At 42.7% G+C, this 25,056-nt stretch overlaps 2 protein-coding genes across 8 annotated transcripts in view; both read left to right on the forward strand.

The window, feature by feature from the left end:
• The window catches only part of MYO5A (myosin VA), a 98,892-nt gene extending 94,754 nt beyond the window's left edge, over nucleotides 1-4,138 (forward strand). For all 7 annotated transcript variants that reach the window (XM_033070252.2, XM_033070250.2, XM_033070251.2 and 4 more), the window contains one exon: nucleotides 811-4,138. In XM_033070252.2, the coding sequence (XP_032926143.1) occupies nucleotides 811-963 (153 nt within the window). In that variant the 3' untranslated portion in view covers nucleotides 964-4,138. The remainder of the gene's footprint in view (nucleotides 1-810) is intronic.
• An 848-nt stretch (nucleotides 4,139-4,986) lies between these two features.
• Nucleotides 4,987-25,056, forward strand: part of MYO5C (myosin VC) — a 42,213-nt gene continuing 22,143 nt past the window's right edge. Inside the window, exons 1-14 of the mRNA XM_033070464.1 lie at nucleotides 4,987-5,049; nucleotides 14,748-14,858; nucleotides 15,691-15,856; nucleotides 16,129-16,273; nucleotides 16,660-16,816; nucleotides 17,341-17,484; nucleotides 18,394-18,475; nucleotides 19,045-19,152; nucleotides 19,681-19,787; nucleotides 20,410-20,675; nucleotides 22,034-22,115; nucleotides 22,444-22,584; nucleotides 23,819-23,944; nucleotides 24,569-24,652. Of these exons, the coding sequence (XP_032926355.1) occupies nucleotides 5,023-5,049; nucleotides 14,748-14,858; nucleotides 15,691-15,856; nucleotides 16,129-16,273; nucleotides 16,660-16,816; nucleotides 17,341-17,484; nucleotides 18,394-18,475; nucleotides 19,045-19,152; nucleotides 19,681-19,787; nucleotides 20,410-20,675; nucleotides 22,034-22,115; nucleotides 22,444-22,584; nucleotides 23,819-23,944; nucleotides 24,569-24,652 (1,746 nt within the window). The 5' untranslated portion in view covers nucleotides 4,987-5,022. The remainder of the gene's footprint in view (nucleotides 5,050-14,747; nucleotides 14,859-15,690; nucleotides 15,857-16,128; nucleotides 16,274-16,659; nucleotides 16,817-17,340; nucleotides 17,485-18,393; nucleotides 18,476-19,044; nucleotides 19,153-19,680; nucleotides 19,788-20,409; nucleotides 20,676-22,033; nucleotides 22,116-22,443; nucleotides 22,585-23,818; nucleotides 23,945-24,568; nucleotides 24,653-25,056) is intronic.

Below are 25,056 nucleotides of genomic sequence, written 5' to 3' on the forward strand. Positions count from 1 at the left end.
ACTATTTCTAAGAAAACCTCTGATAGCCAAAATTGCTTGCATCCTGAAGTATGTTTAGAAAAATGAATTAAACAATGCTTTTTAGTTATCTTAGTTTAACAGCATGGAAAAGGTGATGTCAGCCTTAAAATTTAAGCAATCCCAAGTTCCTGCCTCCAGACTTAGATGAAAGTGTTCATTTCCCTGTCAGTATGTATGAGGTTTTCAGGTGAGAGGTTTTTTTTGCTAATTCAGCTTTGTGTATGTAAGCTCACTTGTATGGCAACTTTTCAAGCACTAATATTTAGGTATGTAAATTTACTCAGACTATGTCTGTGTGTGGCGTTCTGTGCTTGGAAAACTGAGATCTATATTCATACCAAAGTTCTTAATTTACCACTTCTGTTTTTGTATATATTGGTGAAAATGAAAAGTTTTGAGAACTCTAAAGAGAAGCAGCCAGTAGAGCATATTTAAGAAACAAACATGAACTTTCTGGTCTATTAGAAATTGAATTTACAGTATAGCAGAATAAGGAGGATTGGAAAGGTAGAACTGAGATAAAGCTGTAATTCCACTTACTGAAAGGATGGTTACTAGATACAGAGCAAAATCTCCCTTTTGCAGGGAATCTAAGTATTCCATATTGCATTGTAAGGGGAGATGTGCAGAACTGAAGCTGATCAGAGTGACCACAGTTTAATGGCACAGTTGGTTAAATGTGTCAGCTCAGGTTGGCATAGTGTGTGTTTGCACACACACATATTTGTAAGGTGACTGTTATCAGTCAGATGGCTAAGTGCTGACATCATCGCTTTCTTATCTCTGCAGGTGCGGCTTCGAGACAGGAAGGACTCTCCTCAGTTGCTCATGGATGCTAAACACATCTTCCCTGTTACTTTCCCATTTAATCCATCCTCTCTGGCTTTAGAAACCATCCAGATCCCAGCCAGCTTGGGCCTGGGCTTCATATCCCGTGTCTGATCCCAAGGATGTCCTGTCAGTGTTAGATGGAGAAGCAGTTGCCTGATATCTGTACCTGTTAAAACATAGTGAGCCACTGAACCCACGTTTTCTGAACAAAAGCCAATCTAAGCCCAGATGTGTAGTTAAGGTAGCTGGGGAACTGCACAGCAGCACCACAGGCTGAATGCTCATTGAAAGATGTGCATTTGTGCTTGGTCATTGCATTTATGGGGACATCACTGATTCATCCATTTCCACAGTATGGAGATCGGGCTTGGACAAAAATTGTGTCTTCAGCTGTCTAGAGACATTTTTAGATCTTTAGTAACATATTTAAATAGTGTAAATTAAAATCCATATGTAATCTTCTCATAGGTGGGGACCAATAGGGACAGTCACAGTCCTGGAGATAGAAGACTTGAAAGTAAGGCATTTTGTAGTAGAATACACAGTCACATGGGAGCCTGTTACATTTAATTTGTAAAAACTGGAATGGAAAAACACAAACTGGCAATATATACAGTTATTTCTTAAACCACTTCCTCATTTATGTCAGTTTGACATAAATTGTAGTGATAAGTCTTATAGCTCACTATATGCTCTAACTTAGGTGTTTATTTGTTAGAACTGTGGTTTACCAAGCAAACTAAATGGCTGCTGCATATTCTGTTGTTTTAAATGTATGACAGTATCATACTAAGCACTAAAAATAAGATACTTCATTTTTTGTTGTCAACCTTATTTACAGTCTGTTGCAGTTATTTTAACTGGATTTTTGCACATTGTATCAAGTAACACCTGTAGAGGAAAATGGTAACTAAGCACAAGTAGCACACTGGAAATTATAAGTTTAGTTATTTTTAAAAGTAGTTAGCTAAAAATACAGAATCTTGAAGCAAACGATCAGAAGTCAATAATGGTTTTAGTATTTATTTAGGTTATAAAGTGTGTCTAATGTTGTTCTTTGTTTGTAGACCCCAGAGATGACAATGTGTATTTTGAGTATAATCTCTTGGTTTTTTGCCACTTAATAACAAAACAGAGGAAAGTCTTCTTTCACACTGGAATATGAGAGGAAAAACTCCAGTAGAAAATTTCTGCAGTAGCCCAAGGCTCTCATTCTTAGGTTGTCTAACAAGAAAGTTAAGTAGGTTTTGACTATGATGCTGTCACTTGACTATGATTCATGCTGATTTAAAGGTTGGAAATCAGAGTGCAGAATGAGAAACTGAGTTATTTTGAATGTTGCACATTTTACTGGAAAGATTTTTTCTGTCTCACACATCTTGGATCTGCTATATAAAATTCACATTTCACAATGTGAGGCATACATGCAGAAGCCTCATTTAGGGTTCCAGTTTTGTGGTGTATGGCTCAAATATACGTGTAAAAATAAAGCCACACACATTGCTCAGTTGCATTGTGCAATATTTTAAATACCTTAATAATTGTAATAATCTGCATCTTAGTGTTAACATTAATTTATTTTACAATATTGATAAATAACCTAGAGATACACTGTTAGACAGTTTGGTGCTCCTCTATTTGCCTGCAAATTCACAGAGAAAAGATTTGCTGTTAAGCAGACTGAAACATTTCAGTTTTGTTTTACTTGAGAGGGAGACATGCTGTTTATACGTATGGTTGCTAAAATTGGAAATAAAGACAACATAAACTTTTTCAGTATCATTTTAGTATGCTCCTGTCATCTTATATTCTAACAGCCCATATTACACTTGATTAATCATGACAGTACTCCCAAGAATTTATGAAAGGTTCTGAATGATCTTTGCTAAGTGATTGAGATTGTTTTCCTCTGCATTGTATACCAAACACTCCTTTTTCAAATGTTACTTGATTTCTGAAATTCTGGCTGCTGTGAAGTGGCTCCAAATAAGGTGTAAGGTCATTTTCAGACTGTCATGGTACTGTACTTGTGAGAATGTAATGGCAAAGCCTTCACATCAGTAACCAGGTTAGGAAAGAAAACACAAGAGAACATGCTGACCTACCAATTTTTTTCTCCTATTGAAAAACAAACAATTGGCATTACAGTATGTTCATACTCTAGATCAGGAAATGTATCCACTACTTAATTGTTAGTGTTTAAAATGTATGCCTAAATGTATTTTTGTTTATTTTTAAAGTTTGTTTACCTGTAAAAAGCCTTATTGTATCATTTCCTTAAAAAAAGTAGTGTTTAGTAATTTATAGGTGTCATCCTTAAACTCAGTGGTTTGACTGGTATTACTTTTATATCACATTAAAAGTATATGCTGCTTGACATGTTTTAAAGGAAAATATTTTTGAGTTGGAATAGATGTGTAGTTGGTAATTCATATAACATTTTACATGGCAGTATTTTACATGCACTTTCAGAAGTAAAATTTTAGTGTGAGTGTATAATATAACTTTCACCTTAGGACTAAAATCTCTTTAACCATGGAATATAATGCAGAATTACTTTAAAAACTTTTTTCCTTTGAATCATTGTTATGCTCTTTTAATGTGGACATATCTTTTATACTTTAATTTATTATCTATTGAGATGATAGATTTTATCAGATGCTGGATAAATACTTGTCAATGACCCCTTAGAAATATATACAGTTATTCTACAGATTTTGCACAATAATTACCTCATTCAGTTTGGTGTATTTTTATTCCAGTGATCATTTTATTCTGATGTTTAGGACACAGTCTTCTATCCAAATTTTGAAAAATTGCTTCTCACACTTCAGACTGGGATGGAACACTGAAGTGCTTAAGTCAGTTAAATGAGATTAATCTATTACAGGAAAAAGCAGCATCAGCTTCATTGAAAGTGGATTGATGTCCAACAATATTTGTTCCCAACTTGGAAACACCAGCAATTGCAATTTGAAGGTCTATATGTGATTTGTGATTTAAACTGAACACATTTCAAGTACCATACTAAAACTATGAGTAAACACATGGGTTTTTTAAGATGCTGATACTTCACGTGATGAGTAAAAGCCTTTAAACATAGGTTTTCACTTGATGCCACTACAGTACATAGATGAAAAACAAAACATTGTCAGAATTACCTGAGCTCTGATCTGTTGTAGTGTCTGATGTTGTACTTAGTAAATGTATGCATCATAAAAACTGTAACCTAATAGCTATCACTGGAAAATGTCCAAATAAAAGTACAGCTGTACAGTTTGTTTCAGATTTTTGTTGGTTGGTTGGTGGCTTGTGAGCTGTGTGCTGGCATGGACCCCAGATGGTCACAGGCTTCCCTCTGCCTCCATGGCAGGCTCGGTGTTGACTGCCAAGGGAGTTGGTTAAAATCTGAGGATGTGTAAATACACACCCAGATAGCAGCAGTGTGCCATAAACTGCTGTGCTTATGGGAAAATACTTTGTTCAACGTAACCCATTTCTGGTTGGGGTGTTTTGTCATCTGATATTAACTGTTCCTGAAATAAAATTTGAGTAACTTCACTAAAACATTCCCTTGTGTGCCACGAAACCTCCTCGTGTTGGGTGGGAAGGGCTGGTGGGTCTTGTCATGGATCCACCTGCTAAAACACGGCACTGTGGTTACTCAAGTCTTCTTCCTCTTAAAGGATATTGGACTGTAGCACCTGTTAGCGCTTTAAACCTACTGAATGCACTCAGAGCTGTTAATTTTTGTCTTATTCGGAGCTTGTCGTAGAAATCCCTTCACAGCGCTTTGTAGGGACGTTATTAATGTTCTGTTGCTTTTCTCTGCTCCCCGGGCCCCCCCCGGTAGCTGCAGCGTCCATCGCTCCCGGCCCCTGAAGGTGTGTCCGGGGTGCCGGGACGGTGACCGGGAGCGCTCCCAGCTCCGCGGGACGGACAGGGCCGGGTCCTGCTGCCCGTGGAACCTGCCCCGCACGGCTGACGGGCCGGGGCAGGGGCTGGGGCCGGGGCAGGGCCGGGAGCGGGGCCGGGGCAGGGCCGGGAGCGGGGCCGGGACAGGGCCGGGCCGTTCCCCACGCCCCGGGGCGGGGGCCGGGCCGGAGCGCGGTCACCTGCGGAACCTGTGGCGGCTCTGCGGCGCCTCCTCAGCACCGCGGCTGGGCCCTGATGGCGCTGGCTGAGCTCTACACGCAGGTGAGCGGGGCTGGGGTGCTGGGGAAGGGGCCGAGGGTGAGCGGGGCTGGGGGGCAGGGGCCGGGGCAGGGGCCGAGGGGCAGGAGCTCCGTGCGCCGCGTGCGGGCGGGACATCGCACCAGGGACACCGGGGAGACATTTCGAGAAAAACACTGATTCTGTGAGACTCTCCGGCTCTGGGAGCCCGTCTCGCTGCTCTAGCCAGCGATTAGGCAACCTGCAGGTTTAGCTGCCCTTCCTTGGGCGCTCAGGCTCGGGGCGCCGCGCTTTCTGTTGGGCAAATATTGAATGTGTGTGGCAGAGCTTGGCCCCAAAGCAAAGATTCTTCCTCCTTAAGGCGCCTGCTGAAACTTTTGCACAACTTTTCCCTCTTCTCCTGCATTCACCGGAGTGTTGTGACGTATCGTTTGTTTGCTGAGCCTTAAATAACGAAACCAACGGGAATGAATTGGTGAATTGAATGATTCGATGAGCCTGTCCCTCAGGTATTGGCCCAGCAGCCGCTCCCGGTGAGCGCGGTGCTGCAGGGCTGGGGGTCCCGCAGGGCTGGGGGTCCCGCAGGGCTGGGGGTCCCGCAGGGCTGCGGGTGCTGCAGGGCTGGGGGTGCCGCAGGGCTGGGGGTCCCGCAGGGCCGGGGGTGCCGCAGGGCTGGGGGTCCTGCAGGGCTGGGGTCCTGCAGGGCTGGGGGTGCTGCAGGGCTGGGGGTGCTGCAGGGGTGGGGGTGCTGCAGGGCTGGGGGTCCCGCAGGGCTGCGGGTCCTGCTGCTGCTGCTGGAGCCCTGGAAGAACGAACGCGGTTTTCCCAGGATAGTGAGTGTCGGGCAGGTGAAGGGGGAAGGAGCACGGGTGTAACCTGACACGGAAATGAGCTGACTGCCGTCTGTTTACCTGCGAGGCAGGGTTTGGAGACAGCCAACTCTCTAGGCTGGGTGCATTTGCCAATGGAGGCTCCTGCAACTCCAGGGGCCTTTCCTGAGGAATCAGTGCTTTTATCACATTCTCCTCCCTCCCTGTCTCGTCCTTGACCTAGTGCAGTTCATTTTCTTGCATGGGAGCACACTGTGTGCCCCTGAGGCTGTTTGGTGGTGATATTCTAACTCACAAAGAGTAACAGCAAACAAAGAATTCAGTTTAACAAGCACTTTTTGTAAGCCAGGAGGAAATCAGCATAGTGTAAGAATGATACAAATAACGATTTATAGTTGGATAAACATGGAAAACTCAAATGTAAAGCTAATTTAGCCACATCTTTCATTTGGCCATTAAATAGATACTTGTGGAACTGGGCTTTTGTCCTCTTGGTCAGATAGATTAAAACATTGCCATTGCAATTGTTTGGGGCTGTTTAGAAAATGTCTCTGTGATTTTGGATATTGTGTGAAAAAATGCCATCATGCTGAAAGCATCAGCAAAGAGGTGTCGTGGAAGCAGCTGAGGTTTCCATGGTTGTTCATCCCCTCGTGAGCACCAGGCTGGTGTGTGGCTCTCTAGAAAGGTCAGTGCCTGTCCTTAGAGATACTGAAAACTCAGCTGGAGAAGTCACTGAGCAGCACAGGCTAATTCACAGGACATGAATTAGCAAGTCCCTCCTCCCCAAATTGTTTGGTGTTGATCTTTGGGATTTAGGATTAAGGAAGCGACAGCTGCACAGTGCTGCTTGCAGGGACCTCTGCAGGCACCCACCGTGGTACAGTGGGGTTCTTGGGGCACAGACACTCAGGAGGATCTACTGAGGGATCCTGAGGGATCCTGTGTTCTGAGGATCTACTGGACTTTCCAAGGCTTCTTCCAAATCAGAGAGGAAAAAAGTCATCTGTGCCAAAACCAAGAGTTGTGCACCAACACTGAGGGAGGACAAGTCCCCAAGGTATCTGTGGTTCTGATCACACTCCATGAAATGGTGACTAATGTTAATTTTTCAAGTAAGCAGCTGCAGCAGTTCTCACAGGTTTATTTAAACAGCTTGTTTCAACTGACCATGAATGTAACTAGGGTGAGGGAATTAAAGGAAGGGTTCTGGCTATCAACACAGAAAGATGCTGGAAGAGTATACATTGTAGTTTTTTATAGTGAGTAGGGACTGATGATGTTGCTTTGTCAAACCCTGTCAGGATGACAAGGACACACTCTGCATCAGTAAAGTAATTCCTACTGACTGAGGTTTCCAGCTGTGTTATGTCCTTCTAAGGAATGTTGTTTCCTATAGCTTCTCAGGCAGAGCATTTGAAGAAGTTCCTTTCTCATCAGCATTTTAACTTCAGCATAGGAGAACTAAATGGTTCAAACAGCATAACTTACATCTAAATGTTTTTTTCAAATAGCTGTATGTTGTGGGTTGGCGAGGTTTAGAAATTTTTCCCATTATTATGTTAAGCTAGCCGGGATGGCTCTCCTATTAGCCGTTAAGAGCTGGAGATGAAGGACTGCTGAAGCAATGATGGCCCATTAGGGAAAGGTGGAGTCCTGCTTTTGTGTTCCGCAAGTAAGAGGACACTGGGGGTAGGAGAACTAGACAGCTCGCCGGCCGAACTGGAGGAGAGAGGTTCCGTTTCTCCTGTTGGGATCAGGCTTCTTGGATTTGGACTGCTAAAGCTTCCTGCTAGCTCTGAACAACTGGGAACTGGGACGCCCACGGTGAGCAGAGTTTCCTTCCTCTCACCCTTTTCTTCCACCTGGGGTGGTGAGGCTACCTCGCCCCCTCCCCTGCCCCTGCAGCAGCCGCGACTGAGAAGCCGCCTGCCCTGGTCCATCGGAGAGCCATCGGTGACTGACAAAGGGACTGGGACTGAATTCCGTTCTGTTCTGTCACTGTTTTGTTTTTTTTTCTTTCGTATAGCTGATGCTGTTTTTGTTTGTCTTATAAATATTTCAGTAAAGAACTGTTATTCCCAACCTATACCTTTTTTTGTGCCTGCGAGTTCCTGAATTCCCTTTTCCTGGTAATACTGTCCCTTTAAACCGGGACAGATCTTGGCGCCCAACGTGGGGCACGAGGTTAAGGAATAACAGTTCTTCGGTTGCCTGAGACTGTTTTTTTTTGTGTGTGCTAGCAACATGTGGTCCAGTTTAATCTGGTTTGGGCTGCACGTGTTCATACATGTATATCTCCCATTTGCAAACCCTTACATAAGCATGGGCCCTGTAACTAAGGCTACTGTAACTGTTATCGAACTTGCTTTATGGGTTGATAAGGTGAGGAATTCATGGATTTTTAACTTCCTTTGGACGGCGGGTACATGGATTCAGGGATACCACACACTAAATGCATGTTTTTGGGATTACTTTAATAATGGCACCTACTGTGAGGGAATAACACCAGGGGAAATTTTCTCCCAACCCCTCACCCAAATTTTTGGGTCTACCCCACCAGTTTTTGAAGGGTTCAGATTTCCTCTGAATGCTAATGATATCGTACAGTGGCTGGTGTTACTGATAGGCTTGTCCTATTTAACATTAAGAGATAACGGGGGATTGAGCTGGATAACAACTCTGATACCTACTCCAGGAAATAGGGATGGTGCTGCAGACATTGACCCTGCCCCAGAGACTAGGGATGCTGCCACAGAGCCTGACCCTGCCCCAGAGACTAGGGATGCTGCCACAGAGCCTGACCCTGCCCCAGAGACTAGGGATGCGGCCACAGAGACTGACCCTGCCCCAGAGACTAGGGATGCTGCCACAGAGCCTGACCCTGCCCCAGAGACTAGGGATGCTGCCACAGAACCTGACCCTGCCCCAAAGACTAGGGATGCTGCCCCAGAGCCTGACCCTGCCCCACAGCCCATCTCAGAAAGAAACCAGCCGGAGTGGGTGGGGCTTCTAGTGAAGGAGATACGTGAGATGGGCCAGATGATGAAGGAGTACCTCTCCCCAGCTGGTGACAAGCCCTGCCATAAAGGGGGAGAATCCAGTGATGCTGTAGTGGAACCCATAGGTGTTACATCTGCCCAGGGTCCAGCTGAATTGCAAGGGCACTCACAGCCAGCAGCAGTCGCCCCTGTAGAAACTAGGAAGTCTAAAATGAAAACAAGGCACCTAGACAAAGAGGACCAGAGAGGAGGGCCCTCACAACCAGCAGGGGAGCCAGAGGTTGAAATCATCACTGAGTCCCTGTCTTATGAAAATCTCCGCAATCTGCGGAAAGATATTGCACGACGGGGCCGGGAGGCTTTGACAACTTGGTTACTTCGGGTCTGGGACCTTATGGGTACAGGTGTGCACTTGGATGGTACAGAGGCAAGGAATTTGGGATCCTTGTCCCAGGACTCAGGTGTGGACCAAATATTCGTAAGGGAGCCAGGCCCACTTCCCCTCTGGGAGCGGCTTTTAATGAGTGTAAGAGAGAGGTTTGTCAACAAAGAAAGAATGCAGGAGTACCATAATAGAATGCATTGGAAAACCGTTGAGGAAGGGATTCAACAGCTGAGAGAGGTGGCGGTACTGGAGGTACTCTTTGGGAGGGATGGACAGCATGACAATGACCCTGACAAGGTCAGGTGCACAGGTCACATGCTGTGGAACCTGGCAAACCGAGGGCCATCTCAATACACCACCTTCATTGCAATGATTAATGCTGATGAGCACCGAGAAACAGTGAGCTCTGTTGCTAACAAGCTTAGGGATTTTCACAGTATGATGAATGGCGTAGTGCAGGCCCAGGTTTCTTCCGTGGTCCAGGAGATGAGGGGGATGAGGGAGGAGATCAGGGAGGTGAGGGGGATGAGAGGTGACATAAGTGAGATGAGGGAGGAGATCAGGAAGATCAAAGCAGCACCAGTGCGAGCCTCATACCCCAAGGTTACAGCCCCACGCCCCTCAGCTAGTGGAAGAGGGTACACCCCACGAGCTGACCTATGGTTTTTCCTGCGTGACCATGGGGAAGACATGGGAAAATGGGATGGGAAACCCACTTCTGTCTTGGCAGCACGGGTGCGTCAACTCAGGGAGGGAAATGCTAACCGAGGGAGCTACACTAAAGTGAAGGTAGCCTCAACCTCCCATGACCAAGGTGCTGGGCATTACAGAAGGGAGGATGATCTGTCAGACCCACTTGAAGGAACCTCCACTATGTATGTTCAGGAAAGGAGTAATAGCCAGGGCTAGAGGGGCCCTGCCTCTAGCCAGGGAGAGGCACGGGATAACAGAGTCTATTGGATGGTGTGGGTCCGATGGCCTGGCACATCAGAACCACAAGAATACAGGGTATTAGTTGATACTGGTTCACAATGCACTCTAATACCATCAGAACATGTGGGGGAAGAGCGTGTTTCCATTGTTGGGGTGACGGGGGGATCACAGGAATTGTCTTTGCTGGAAGCTGAGGTGAGCCTGACAGGAGAGGGGTGGCAGAAACATCCGATTGTAACTGGCCCAGAGGCACCGCCCATTCTAGGCATAGACTTTCTCAGGAGTGGCTACTACAAAGACCCAAAGGGATACAGATGGGCTTTTGGAATAGCTGCTGTAGTGGCAGAGGGCATTAAGCAGTTGAACACCTTGCCTGGACTGTCAGAAAACCCATCTGCAGTGGGACTCCTGAAGGTGGAAGAGCAACGAGTGCCAATTGCCACCTCAACAGTGCACCGCCGGCAGTACCGGACGAATCGAGATGCTGTGATCCCCATCCACAAGATGATCCGTGAGCTGGAGAGCCAAGGGGTGGTCAGCAAAACCCACTCACCCTTCAACAGCCCCATCTGGCCCGTGCGCAAGTCTGATGGAGAATGGAGATTGACTGTGGACTATCGTGCGTTGAACGAAGTGACTCCACCGCTGAGCGCTGCCGTGCCGGACATGCTGGAACTCCAGTATGAGCTGGAGTCCAAGGCAGCAAGGTGGTATGCCACCATTGACATTGCCAACGCATTTTTCTCCGTTCCCCTGGCAGCAGAGTGCAGGCCTCAGTTTGCCTTTACATGGAGGGGCGTGCAATACACCTGGAATCGTCTGCCCCAGGGGTGGAAACACAGCCCCACCATCTGTCATGGACTGATCCAGGCTGCACTGGAAAAGGGTGAGGCTCCAGAACACCTGCAATACATAGATGACATCATTGTGTGGGGGAACACGGCAGTGGAGGTATTTGAGAAAGGAGAAAAGATCATCCAGATTCTGCTGAGAGCCGGCTTTGCCATTAAAAAGAGCAAAGTCAAAGGACCTGCCCGAGAGATCCAGTTCCTGGGAGTAAAGTGGCAAGATGGACGGCGCCAGATCCCCACTGAGGTCATCAATAAGATCACCGCAATGTCTCCACCAACCAGCAAGAAGGAAACACAAGCTTTCCTAGGTGCCATAGGCTTTTGGAGAATGCACATTCCTGAGTACAGCCAGATTGTGAGCCCTCTCTACCTGGTCACCCGTAAGAAGAACGATTTCCACTGGGGTGCTGAGCAGCAGCAAGCCTTTGCCCAGATCAAGCAGGAGATCGCTCATGCAGTGGCCCTTGGCCCAGTCAGGACGGGACCAGAGGTAAAGAATGTGCTTTATTCTGCAGCCGGGAACCATGGCTTGTCCTGGAGCCTTTGGCAGAAGGTGCCTGGGGAGACTCGAGGGCGACCTCTGGGATTCTGGAGCCGGAGCTACAGAGGGTCTGAAGCCAATTACACTCCCACAGAGAAGGAGATCTTGGCTGCCTATGAAGGAGTCCAAGCTGCCTCAGAGGTGATTGGGACGGAAGCACAACTCCTCCTGGCACCCCGACTACCAGTGCTGGGGTGGATGTTCAAAGGAAAGGTTCCCTCTACCCACCACGCCACCGACGCCACATGGAGCAAGTGGATTGCCCTCATCACACAACGCGCCCGCATCGGAAACCCAAATCGCCCTGGGATTTTGGAGATAATTACGAACTGGCCAGAAGGTGAAAATTTTGGTCTCGCCGATGATGAGGAGCAAGAACAAGTGAGCCGCGCTGAGGAAGCCCCACCGTATAACCAACTGCCAGCAGATGAAACATGCTACGCTCTTTTCACCGACGGCTCCTGCCGCGTCGTGGGGATGAACCGGAAGTGGAAAGCAGCCGTATGGAGCCCCACACGACAGGTTGCACAAGCTACTGAAGGAGAAGGTGGATCAAGTCAATTTGCTGAACTCAAAGCTGTTCAGCTGGCCCTGGACATTGCTGAAAGAGAAAAGTGGCCAAAGCTCTACCTTTATACTGACTCGTGGATGGTAGCCAATGCTCTGTGGGGTTGGCTGGAAAGGTGGAAAAAGGCAAACTGGCAACGTAGGGGAAAACCAATCTGGGCTGCCGACGAGTGGAAAGACATTGCCACCCGGGTAGAGAAGCTACCTGTGAAAGTTCGTCATGTGGATGCCCATGTCCCCAAGAGTCGGGCTAATGAGGAACACCAACACAACGAGCAGGTTGATCAGGCCTCAAAGATAGAGGTGTCACAAATAGACCTGGATTGGCAACACAAGGGAGAATTGTTCCTGGCTCGATGGGCCCATGACGCCTCAGGTCATCAGGGCAGAGATGCCACGTATAAGTGGGCACGAGACCGAGGGGTGGATCTAACCATGGACAGTATCTCTCAAGTCATCCATGACTGTGATACGTGCGCTGCCATCAAACAGGCCAAGCGAGTGAAGCCCCTCTGGTATGGTGGGCGTTGGTCCAAATATAAGTATGGGGAGGCCTGGCAGATTGACTATATCACACTGCCTCAGACCCGCCAAGGCAAGCGCTACGTGCTGACCATGGTGGAAGCCACCACCGGATGGTTGGAGACCTACCCTGTGCCTCATGCCACTGCTCGGAACACCATCCTGGGCCTTGAGAAACAGGTCCTTTGGAGACATGGCACCCCTGAGAGAATTGAGTCAGACAACGGGACTCATTTCAAGAACAGCCTCATAAACAGCTGGGCTAGGGAACACGGCATTGAGTGGGTGTACCATATCCCCTACCATGCACCTGCAGCTGGGAAGGTCGAACGGTGCAATGGCCTGCTTAAAACCACCTTGAAGGCACTTGGTGGGGGGACTTTCAAGAACTGGGAAAGTAATCTACCAAAGGCCACATGGTTAGTGAATACCCGAGGTTCCACTAACCGAGCAGGCCCTGCCCAATCTGAGCTCTTGGGAACACCAGATGGGGATAAGGTTCCAGTGGTACACATGAGAGGTATGCTAGGGAAAACTGTTTGGGTGAACTCTGCCTCCAGCAAAGACAATCCTGTCCGTGGGGTGGTTTTTGCTCAAGGACCAGGTTGTACCTGGTGGGTGATGCAAAAGGATGGAGAAACCCGATGCATACCCCAAGGAGACCTTGTTCTGGGGTGAACTACCTATGATACTGTGTCTGTAACTGCATGTATGTATGTAATTTAAAGGTTCTAATTTAATGTAGTATGTTAGCATGGAAAAAATTTGGGGTGGATAATGTTGTGGGTTGGCGAGGTTTAGAAATTTTTCCCATTATTATGTTAAGCTAGCCGGGATGGCTCTCCTATTAGCCGTTAAGAGCTGGAGATGAAGGACTGCTGAAGCAATGATGGCCCATTAGGGAAAGGTGGAGTCCTGCTTTTGTGTTCCGCAAGTAAGAGGACACTGGGGGTAGGAGAACTAGACAGCTCGCCGGCCGAACTGGAGGAGAGAGGTTCCGTTTCTCCTGTTGGGATCAGGCTTCTTGGATTTGGACTGCTAAAGCTTCCTGCTAGCTCTGAACAACTGGGAACTGGGACGCCCACGGTGAGCAGAGTTTCCTTCCTCTCACCCTTTTCTTCCACCTGGGGTGGTGAGGCTACCTCGCCCCCTCCCCTGCCCCTGCAGCAGCCGCGACTGAGAAGCCGCCTGCCCTGGTCCATCGGAGAGCCATCGGTGACTGACAAAGGGACTGGGACTGAATTCCATTCTGTTCTGTCACTGTTTTGTTTTTTTTTCTTTCGTATAGCTGATGCTGTTTTTGTTTGTCTTATAAATATTTCAGTAAAGAACTGTTATTCCCAACCTATACCTTTTTTTGTGCCTGCGAGTTCCTGAATTCCCTTTTCCTGGTAATACTGTCCCTTTAAACCGGGACACTGTACTTCAGTAGGTTTGAGATACCTTGCTGGGATGGAGCTAAAGCTTGCCAGTTGATTGCTTGTAAAGGAAGAAAACAGCCAGTAGTCTTTGAAGTTTGTCCTAGAGCAGGGAAAGATGTTTGGAGATTGCATTTCAGTCCCATTAAAAGAAAGGGAACTGTACAGAGTCTTTCTTGGGTACGACAATGTGCCTATGGCAAAATGCTTTCTGAGTTCAGTGTCCTATACTTGAATCCAGGGAAGTGATTATCTGTGTTTAATTGTTTGAATTCTGGTACATGAGATGCTTTCTCTGGTATTAGCTAATTTGAGCTCTTCATAGAAACCAGGTGTTGTTTAAGTGTATTTTATTCTTTGTTCAGTGTTAGAGGATTTGAAGAGCCTGGCTACAGTCTGGCCTTTGCTCACCTTCCTACATGCTGTGTTGTTCTGCAGAGTCTGCTCTGAACAGGAGAGTATGCATGTCTGAAATGAATGAATCTGCTTTCTTTTTTTATTCTTTCATGAAAAATAACAAAACCATAAAAATATATCCTGCCATACAAAGCTGATAATAATCACCAAAAGTCTTGGAATTAGGTTGCACTTGATGTTTGAAAGGTATTTTTTAATACTAGCCTGGTCTTAATAAAGTAGCTAAGATAAGTATTGTCTTGTTTTTCTGTTACAGTACAATAGGGTTTGGATCCCTGATAATGAAGAAGTTTGGCAGTCTGCAGAAATCACAAAAAACTACAAAGCTGGAGACCGTTTTCTCCATGTGCAATTGGAAGATGGAACTGTAAGGAGAAAAGCCTGAATCATTGTGGGGTTTGTTGTAGAAATACAGGACTCACCTATGGGGATGTGTGGGTTATGGGATCTAAATAACATGTACGTATTTCCCTTTTTCATTATATTAAAATTGGTGCAGTACGTATCTGCTGCCCAAAAATATGAGGAGTGCAATTCCACTGTCCGTATACATTAGTAAAACTCACTTTGCAAACAAGCCCTGAAACTCATCCTAAATTGAAGTAAAAGTCAGAAGTGCAGAGCAGACAGTTCTCTCTCAGAGCCAGCTGTTGCTTTTTTTGTTAGTTTGTATAAGATCTGTTAACTTTAGTATCCAAGTTCTTTACAGATTTAATACTTTGAAAGCGTTTATGTATTTCTGCATTCCTGTTCCATAAATACAGGTATTAAAGGTATGATTAAATGGATTTGTTGAAAGAAACTGAAGTGAGTTTTAAACATCCTGTAAAGAAAACTGAGGGGTTGCAAGTAAGGATAATTATAGAGCTGGCTTGACTTCTGACCAGGTCTTTACTTTCATTCCATTACAGCTGATCTGTTATTCTCATCTGCACTTGAAATATACCTGTGTTTACAGAGCTAAACATATGTCCCATTTTTACAGATTTCAGTTCAAAATATTGTAAGTAAAGAGAATGAAGCTTTCTTTTTCATAAGCAACAAATAGCTTCCCCCAAGTTCAATGGGATGTATGGAATCAATGAAATAAAAGATCGGATAGGGTTCCATCAACTCCATAACTTCATGTAAAGGTAGAAGATTTGTATTTATACAAACCTAACACATTTTATGACATTTCAAGTAATTTTTGTTGACAGGAACTGAGTTACCCTGTTGATCCAGCTGCTTTGCCACCTCTGCGAAATCCTGACATACTTGTTGGTGAAAATGATCTCACTGCACTCAGTTATCTCCATGAACCAGCTGTTCTACACAATCTTAAAATTCGCTTTGTGGAGTCTAAGCTTATCTACACATACAGTGGTAAGCTAAGTGAAATGAAGGGGGTTTTTTAAATCTTTTTTAAAAAGTATTAATCTTGATTCAGCTTGCAACATGATGTGTGTAATGTTTTCCTGAGGTATTTTTTAACTCATGTTAATTGGTTTTATATGTGAGTATAGACGTGTTTGTTCATCAGCATCTTCTACCTAGAAAATATTGCTACTTTGTAATATTTCAACTGTTGCTGCCAAAACCAGGCATTTCATATAACTAACCTGTATTTTATTTTTGTTTTGTACACTTGGCTGTAGGAATAATTCTGGTTGCAATAAACCCCTATAAGCAGCTGCCAATATATGGAGATGCCATTATCCATGCATATAGTGGGCAAAACATGGGGGACATGGATCCACACATATTTGCAGTGGCAGAAGAAGCATACAAGCAAATGGCAAGGTTCAGTATGTCCTTTAATGTCCATAAATAACATTTGAAGTCTAGGGGCAGTCAGTTAATTGTCATTTAATTTTACTGTGTATGTGCCATTGGCTGTTAGGAGTACCTTTGAATGTGTAGCTTAATTAGAGAAGGGATCCCTTAACCGGCTGAGGAATTTCTAGAACTCAAAACTATTTTAATTCTTGATGAGGGTGAACAACAATGACATCAACCTAGAGGTTACAACTGAAGAGGAGAAAGGGAAGAATAGATGAAAGATGGAACTGATATCTGAGACTTGGGCACAGCTGTGATTTCAAACATTGTTTCCTATGTATCATTCCTACATTTATACATGCACTTTAAGCGTGTCTGACTTGAACTGTCTGATTATTTGGTTTTAGAAATAACAAAAATCAGTCTATTATAGTCAGTGGAGAATCAGGAGCTGGAAAGACTGTGTCTGCAAGGTATACTATGAGATACTTTGCCACTGTGAGTAAGTCAAGCAGCAATGCACATGTGGAGGATAAAGTATTGGCATCCAATCCAATAACTGAGGTGAGTTTTGGGGAGTGTCTCTCAAGTCTGTACTCATCAAGGGAAGAATTCTGAGAGCTTCTTGGAAATTTTGTTTGAAATCTTAAGGGATGCTTCATCTGTCTGAGTTGGATATTTAAATTCGAACTCCAGCCTCTGAATGTTACTGATGGAAAGATGTGGTCAGCCTCAGGAGCACCCAGTCCTGTCTGATTTACCAGTGGCCCTTTGGAGGTGCTACTTTGCCTCCAGATTTTTTGTTTGACCACCTAATTAGATGATGCTGGTGTAACAATATTGAACAAGTTGATTGGTTTTATTACTTGGACCCTTATGTTGGAAAAGTATGCTTGGTCTGATTTTCAGTTTGTGTAGCATTATACTGACTCAAGGCTTGTCTCCAGTTTTAGACCTCAAAATTTAAGTAACACAGTTCAGTGCTGAGATTGATCCCTAAGCACCTTTTGATTTTAGAAACTTGTAGTTGACAAATTTTGACAAGAGACGTGAGTAAATCAAATTATAAAAGTTTCTAATTATTGTAGGCTGTGGGCAATGCAAAAACCACACGGAATGATAACAGCAGTCGATTTGGAAAATACACTGAGATCAGTTTTGATCAGAATTACCAAATCATTGGAGCTAACATGAGAACATACTTGCTTGAGAAATCCAGAGTTGTATTTCAGGTGGGTAAAACAAAGTCTAAAGTAGTCAATGTCAATATAGCTCTTGATGCACTGTACTGGTTCTATATAGAAAATATTATGTGAAGTTCTGAATAGTGTATCCAATCAGCATTTGATTTATTTTTAACAGGAGCTAATATTATTTATGATAAGTTACTTTATTCCATGTTCTTCCTTAGGTTGTGAAGAATGTTTCTCGGGGACAATTCCCTGAGATAAGTGCAAGAAATATTTGAGAAATCTGTAACTTGTGGTTACAACAGTAACAGAGGCAAATTTTTCTGGAAAGGAACAGCATATAGGGGGATAGAGGAGTCTTCAGTAAAAAAAGCTGGCTGAAAATTTATTAGACCAGGGCTTATTTTATGTGATTCATTACAATGTCATGGCTTAATTGTGGTAATATACTAAAGAAGGTATTTAATTCTATAAAACAGTTTTTAGAAAGGTTTCATTTTAGTAGTATTGTAACTTTTTAATTACACTGAAAAATACTTCTGTATATTTTCTGCCCTGAAGGATGGTTTGAAAATGGATAGTTTTTTGAGTTCCCACTGGGCACTGTTTCAGCTGACACTCCTACACATTTTTTTGTTACAGTATTTGACGGTTCTTATTAGTAGATGCTTGTTCAAGCTGAAGAAATTATTTTAACATCCTTGGGGAAAGAACTCCACATATTGGCAGTGGAAATAAAGTATACTTGAATGTATCACTTAAGTTCCTGCTAAGATGTGCCATTTTAATAATAAGTAATTTCTTTGCTAACTTATGTTGAGGCAGAATTGAGCCTTCAGTTGCATTGTCACTTTACAATAGTGTTGAATATTAAGTGTTTCTCAGTTTGGTTCTTCATTTTGTTTTTAATTATTTTTTTCCTGGGATGTTACTCTTTGCTTTATTTTACAGTCAGAAAATGAAAGGAACTACCATATATTTTATCAATTGTGTGCATCTGCTATGCAACCTGAATATGAACATCTTAAACTGGGTAAGTCTCAAGCAAATAACCTGCTCTTCACTATTTCAGTGCAGCATTTTAAGGCTGGGTTTTCAAGTGCTGGGATGTTTAGTGCATTACAACGCAAATCTCACAGCCTTAAAACAGGACCTGCATTTTAAAGTCACTTAACTGTTAATCCTGCTGCTTTTGAACTTGGTAGCAAATCCCTGGTAACTCAAATAGTGCGTGATGAAGTACCTGAGTGTCTTTGGAAATCTGGTTCTCATACTTTCTGTAGTGACAGGGGCCAGGACAGCTTAGGGGCTTGATTTATCTACAGAGAAGCTGGGAGAAGCAGAATTTAGGTATATGTTTACTCAGTCTCCATTCCAGTTTGTTTATTAGATGGACTATTAAGATTTCTAGGAATTATGAATACTAATTGATGTCAGCTTAACTGAGTTGAGCGCATGGATTTCGCTCAGAAAAAAGAGGACCTCCTGCTCATCACTGTCATCTGACAGCATCTTTAATTTTTTTGCTATAAAAGTTTTAACAAGTGGCTCTCTCCATTCCCTAATTTTTGCAGAATTACAAGATTTACTTCTTTTCTGCAGGAAGTGCAGAAGAATTTAACTACACACGAATGGGTGGCAGCACTGTAATAGAAGGGATTGATGACAGAGCCAATATGGTGGAGACTCAGAAGACATTTGACTTACTGGGTAAATTCTTGGGGATACATTTTCAAGAGATTTTTTTTTTCTGAAATGGGCAAAAGTGGTTTCTGAAATATCCAAAATGTTAGTAGTAATTACCAAAATAGTTTATTTCATAGCTTGTCCATTGTGGTGTTGATCTGTTTGCAAAGTGCTGGGCTGAAGCAATTAGCAATTGGTGTTAATTGTTACTGATAGAAGCACTGAGGGCTGGAGTCTTCTTGGCCCATAAACTAACATGCTGTGACAGAAGTGGAATTGGAAGCTTCTTTGCCCCTGTAAAAGCTTATGTAAAAACTTAGTTAAAGCTAAATCAGACTTGAGCTGGCACTTGGGGAAGTACAGGAACTTATGCCCAATCTATCATCGGATCAGACAGGCAGAAAATTGGCAGGACCAAGGATTTGCATGGTGCTCTGCAGAGATGCTGTGCAATTCTTGGCTGCACAACAAAGCAAGTTGCCCAGCATTGTTCTACTTTAATTAATTGTACTGTTTCTGTGTATTTCAAATAATCAAGGAATGTTTTTTTAGGTCTGAAGGGGGATTTTCAGATGGATGTTTTTAAAATGCTGGCAGCAATCCTGCACTTGGGCAATGTGGAAATAGCAGCTGTTGGAGATGAAAGATCATCCATCAGTGTAAGGAAGTAGCTCATTCAGATACCAACATTTTCTATTCTATTTTATGGCAGAAGTGCTTTAGCAATAGTTTCTCTCATATCTGGGGCTCAGAGCAGCATTAAATCTGGTGTACTAAACTTGACTGATTTCTCCATCTTTGTGGAATCAGAGAGTGTTCACACAGATGCTGCTCTGTGCCCAGCTTCAGAAAGTATTAACAAAAGGCAAAATGTGGCTAAGAGTGCTCCATATCCAATTGATCCACAGCTGCTGGAAAATCCATTTTGGAGCTCTCTGCAGGATGCAGGAAACAGAGCATAGTCAAAGCTGCTCAAAATGTGTCCCAGCAAGCTATGCAAGTCTGAAAGGCAAGAACACCTAAAAATAGACCAAAGTAACTTTCTTTCATTGTCTTAATCCAAAACATCTCATCCAGTCCAACTTTTTCTCTCCTGTATCAGGAGTTCTATCCAGTATTATTTGCTTTAGCCCATCTTGCCATTTTATCAGATGAAGAAGTAAATACAGCCCCTCAACTATATAAAAATAAAAATCATAGTTTGGTGTCAGCGGAGCAAGGTCTAGCCAACAGTTAAAGAAGTAAATGCACCCTAATAATATTTATTGATCTTCTTTAAAGGTGGAAGATAAACATCTGAATATATTCTGTGAGCTTCTGGGTTTAAACTGTGACAAAGTGGCCCGGTGGTTGTGCCACAGGAAGATTGTCACGACCTCGGAGACGGTGACAAAGCCAATGACAAGGGCCCAGGCTGCCAACGCCAGGGATGCCCTGGCAAAGAAGATCTACTCTCATTTGTTTGACTTCATTGTGGAAAGAATTAACCAAGCTCTGCAGTTTCCTGGCAAGCAACACACTTTCATTGGTGTTTTGGATATTTATGGGTAAGAATGTTTCTGGAGACACAGTGCCTTTTCTCTGGAGTGGATGAAAAAGGCACTTTTTTGTGCTGGTAATGAATTTGAGGAACTTGTTTTACTAAAAGGTCATGGTCATATAAGATTTTAGCACCCAGATTAGTGAAATCCTCTACTGCTATAAATACTATAATTATTTTGTGAATGAGGTTTTAAATTTAACTTCTGATATTATACTTTTAGATTTAACTCTGGATTTTTTAGCTTTTTTATGTCTGGAAAAGTTAGTTAGAAGTATTAACTTCTGGAGAAGTTTTGGAATTCCTTAGCATCTTCATTAGTCTTACCATCAGTTACAGTAATTTCACGATTATAAACCGCACCATTTTGACTAAAATTTTGTTCTGAACCTGAAGTGCGGCTTATAATCAGGTGTGGCCAATATATGGACAAAGAAGGAAAAGTTGCTGTTTTAGTTTGGAGGACAGGTGTCTGCTGAGAAAGGCAGGAGCTTCTCTTTGAAATGGAGAATGTAAACCCCTCCCTCCAAATTATTATAATTTTGAAATCAAGGGGTTTTCAGGCAAAAATATGGGAATTAGGAATAACAGTTCTTTACTAGGGAAATTAAAATAGAAATACAGTACTACAAAGAAACAAACTCCAAACCCTGACACAGTCAGAGTACAACCTGACACCCCATCAGGCAGGGTGTTGGCAGCAGTCCCATTCCATGGTGGCTGCATCCTCCTGCAGTGACAGATGTGGCTCAGTTGGAGCAGTGCTCCTGTACAAGGTGCAGTTTCCCTCCGGAGCTCCAGTGGTGATGTGGAGAAATCCGGTTTTCCTCTGGAGTCCAGTGGAGAAAGGGGCTCCCTTAGTGTCCCAAAACCTCTGTTTTTATCTTGGTAAGAAATGTTGGGCTCTTCCCCCTGGCTGGAGCAACTCCCAATGGGATGCAGTAATTTTATCAGTCCCACAGTGGGACTCAATGGACCATTAGCAGAAAATGACTGGCTGGAGGAAGGATGGGTTGTGAAAAGATAAAGAACAATGCCCTGCCTGGTTTCAATGGGTGGCCCATTAGCAGAATATCTGCCGTTGAGATAAGGATCACTGCCCCCACCCTCAACAGATGGTGATAGAACAGATACCTTTTATCACACTCTGTATTGTAATGTGCAGCTTATAATCAGGTGTGGTTTATGTATGGACAAAGAACGAAAAGTTACCGACACCCGTAAGTGCGGCTTATACTCAGTGTGGCTTATGATCGTGAAATTACTGTAATTATCTTAGAAGCATTAGGCTATCTCTAAAGACTTTAAGGGATGCTACCATTTGATTTTGATATCAAAGGATTTTTTTTCTTATTTGTGTTTCAGATTTGAAACATTTGATGTGAACAGTTTTGAACAATTTTGTATCAATTATGCTAATGAAAAACTACAGCAGCAATTTAACCTGGTATGTTCTTTTTTTGTTATAGTTCTTTATTTTGGTTCAGGGTGGATATTAGTAAATGCTATTTGTGCTTGAGTGATGGATATTTCTGGATAGTAGCTATCCAATAATAAATAAAAATATTTTAATTTTATATATAAACATAGGTACATGTATATATATATAAATGAAAATGTTAAAACTCATTTTCTTACAGACTGACATATAATATACTCCAAAATTTATATTTTTTTCTATCTTATGTATGCAACAGCTGTGCACATGCACACACTGTATTTATTTTCTCTTAATTGTAACCTTCTTGCTGTTTTCATTATCCTTGCAAATCCAGCATGTCTTTAAACTTGAGCAAGAAGAATATATGAAGGAAGATATCCCATGGACTTTAATAGACTTCTATGACAACCAGCCTGTCATTGACCTTATTGAAGCTAAAATGGGAATTTTAGAACTTCTGGATGAAGAATGCTTGGTAATTTAATATTAATGTTTTTGGTTGTTTTTAGTCAGAGTTGGGATTGAAAGCACAAGAGACTAAGTTTTATGGTTGGACTTTTTTGTGTTTATTAATTTTTATTTATAATACAGTGACTATTATAGTACTTTGAGTTAAAAGCGAAAAAATGGAGGTTTATCTTGCTTGTTACAAGGTCTTTTAAGGCTTAGCAGTCTAATTAAAAACTAACAGCTGAATTATTTTTACTTTAGACTCAATGACTAAACACTTGTGACTTGTAGTGCGGCATTCTTTATTCAATTAAAAAATACTACTTAAAACCAAGAAGAAGGAACAAGAAGGAAGAAAACCCAATGCCCCAGAAGTTTTATCTTGCCCCATATTTACTACTGTATTTTGAAACTCCAAATTCCAAACTCTACACCATGTGGTATTACACACTTCTATTTAAACCACACACCAGTGATTCTAATTCCATTACTTAATTTTGGAAGCCTTCTCCAAGTCAAAGGCAGTGCTCCTCCGAGAATTGGTGCCTGATAGCACAGAAAGTTTAAAACTTCCAGGCTTCAGGGTTCCAAAAATTTAATATTTGTTCATTAAAAAAAACCAAAATAAACTATATAGATTTTTACAAGTGGGGCTTGTGATCCTTATTTTACCCTTTTCAATGGGAAGTACAGCATTTTCTTCAGAAAAGGAACCTTAATGTTTGCCCTTTATTTGACAATTTTGGCTGTAAATTACTTATATTGTTCTCCTCTTACAGAATTAAGACGCTACAACTGGATGTCAGAACTTAGCTAGAAGTAAGCCAGGAACTGGAGCTCATGCCTGGGGGCAGTGCAGGACTAGAGCAGGCTGGGCAGGAGTGCAGGGGCATCCCCATTCTTCTGCAGTCCTGGGTTGCAGGGCAAGCAACAGTTTGCTGCTGGTAGTCATGCTCCAAACTGGAATTTGGACTGCGCAGTCTCCAGGGGGCTCTTCCACCAATATTTTTAAAATTAAGTTAATCTGCAAATCACTAGTTTTGATAGGAAACTTTGTGGATTAATGCAATCTTCTTTCCAAAAATTATTTGCTGCAGGGAACCACTGGTGAGTCTGAAGAGACAAAAACTTGCTATCAGGCCTTACAATTCACTGAAGGGGTTTTATGCAGAGTGTTCAGTGACAGTCAGCAACTCTGCTGCTTCCATCCAGCAGCCCAGCTGAGTTTGCTAAAGAGATTTCCCTTCTCATTCTTGCAGTTGCCTCATGGAAAAGATGAAAACTGGCTTCAAAAGCTGTATAATAATTTTGTCAATAAAAATTCACTCTTTGAGAAGCCAAGGATGTCAAACACTTCTTTCATCATTCAACACTTTGCTGATAAGGTAGAGTGTAAACAACCCAGTGCTGTTCCCTGTGATCCTAGCAGTAGCTCATTCAGAAAAAAAACAAACCTAGGAAGTAGGAAATATTAACCACACTTATTTGGTACTTCCATAAAATTGATCTCCAATACATAGTGATATTTATTTATTGGTAATGCTGCCTGTAACATGCCATTTAAATAAAGGAAGTGCTTAAGATAATTTATTTGAGAGCATAAAAATAAATCATCAAGATAAAAAAAGTAGCAAAATAATAGACTGTATAAATAAAACAGTTACAGTTGTAGCTCATACATATTTTAGTCTCAGTTATTTGCATTTCAGATGTTGTATTCCTTTTGGGTGCCTTGATTTGGGATTATAGAATAATGAATAAAGCAGGCAAGAAATTCCTAATGAAGGCAGAAGGATTTGGATTCTGGCAGTGTGTCGTGCTCCCAAATTTGCAGGATGCATGTATGTAGTCTTGAGATGATGGAATTGGGAAAAGCAGAGTTTCAGCCATCATGTTTGAGATTAATAAAGAGCTCTTGGCTACCACAACTGGAAGAGTAAAAATTATTGTTTTGCCAACTGTTTGTTTATGGGTTACTGAAAACTTAATGATTTTACCTGTTTGCACAGGTAGAATATAAATGTGAAGGATTTCTGGAAAAAAACAGAGATACAGTACATGAAGTATTGATTGAAATCTTGAAAGAGAGCAAGGTTTGTAACAAACAGTAATGATTAATCTTCTGAATACCTGATTTTACTCGAATTAATTCAGATCTGATTTTTAAATGTTTCTTCTTATACACAGATTTTAATAGATTGAATAAATTAACTTAGTCCTAATTTTTATTAACATTATAGAAGTGTGTATTTTTACCATCAAATAATTTACAAGGTGAAAAAACACAGTGTTCAACTTCCTTCATATATGTACATTTACTTTGCTAGTTATGTTGGGATTTTCTTTTAATATCTCCCTTCAAGAACATTTTGTAATCCTTGTAACTGAAAACTTTTTTTTCCCTGTAGTCATTACATGCAGCTTTGATAGGTGGTTTATCATTAACAACTGCCTTTGTTTATTCTTCAGAAGAGGTTAAGAGAATGCCAGGGCAAGG

Source organism: Catharus ustulatus, chromosome 12 (genome assembly GCF_009819885.2).
Source record: "Catharus ustulatus isolate bCatUst1 chromosome 12, bCatUst1.pri.v2, whole genome shotgun sequence".
NCBI classification, from domain to species: domain Eukaryota; kingdom Metazoa; phylum Chordata; class Aves; order Passeriformes; family Turdidae; genus Catharus; species Catharus ustulatus.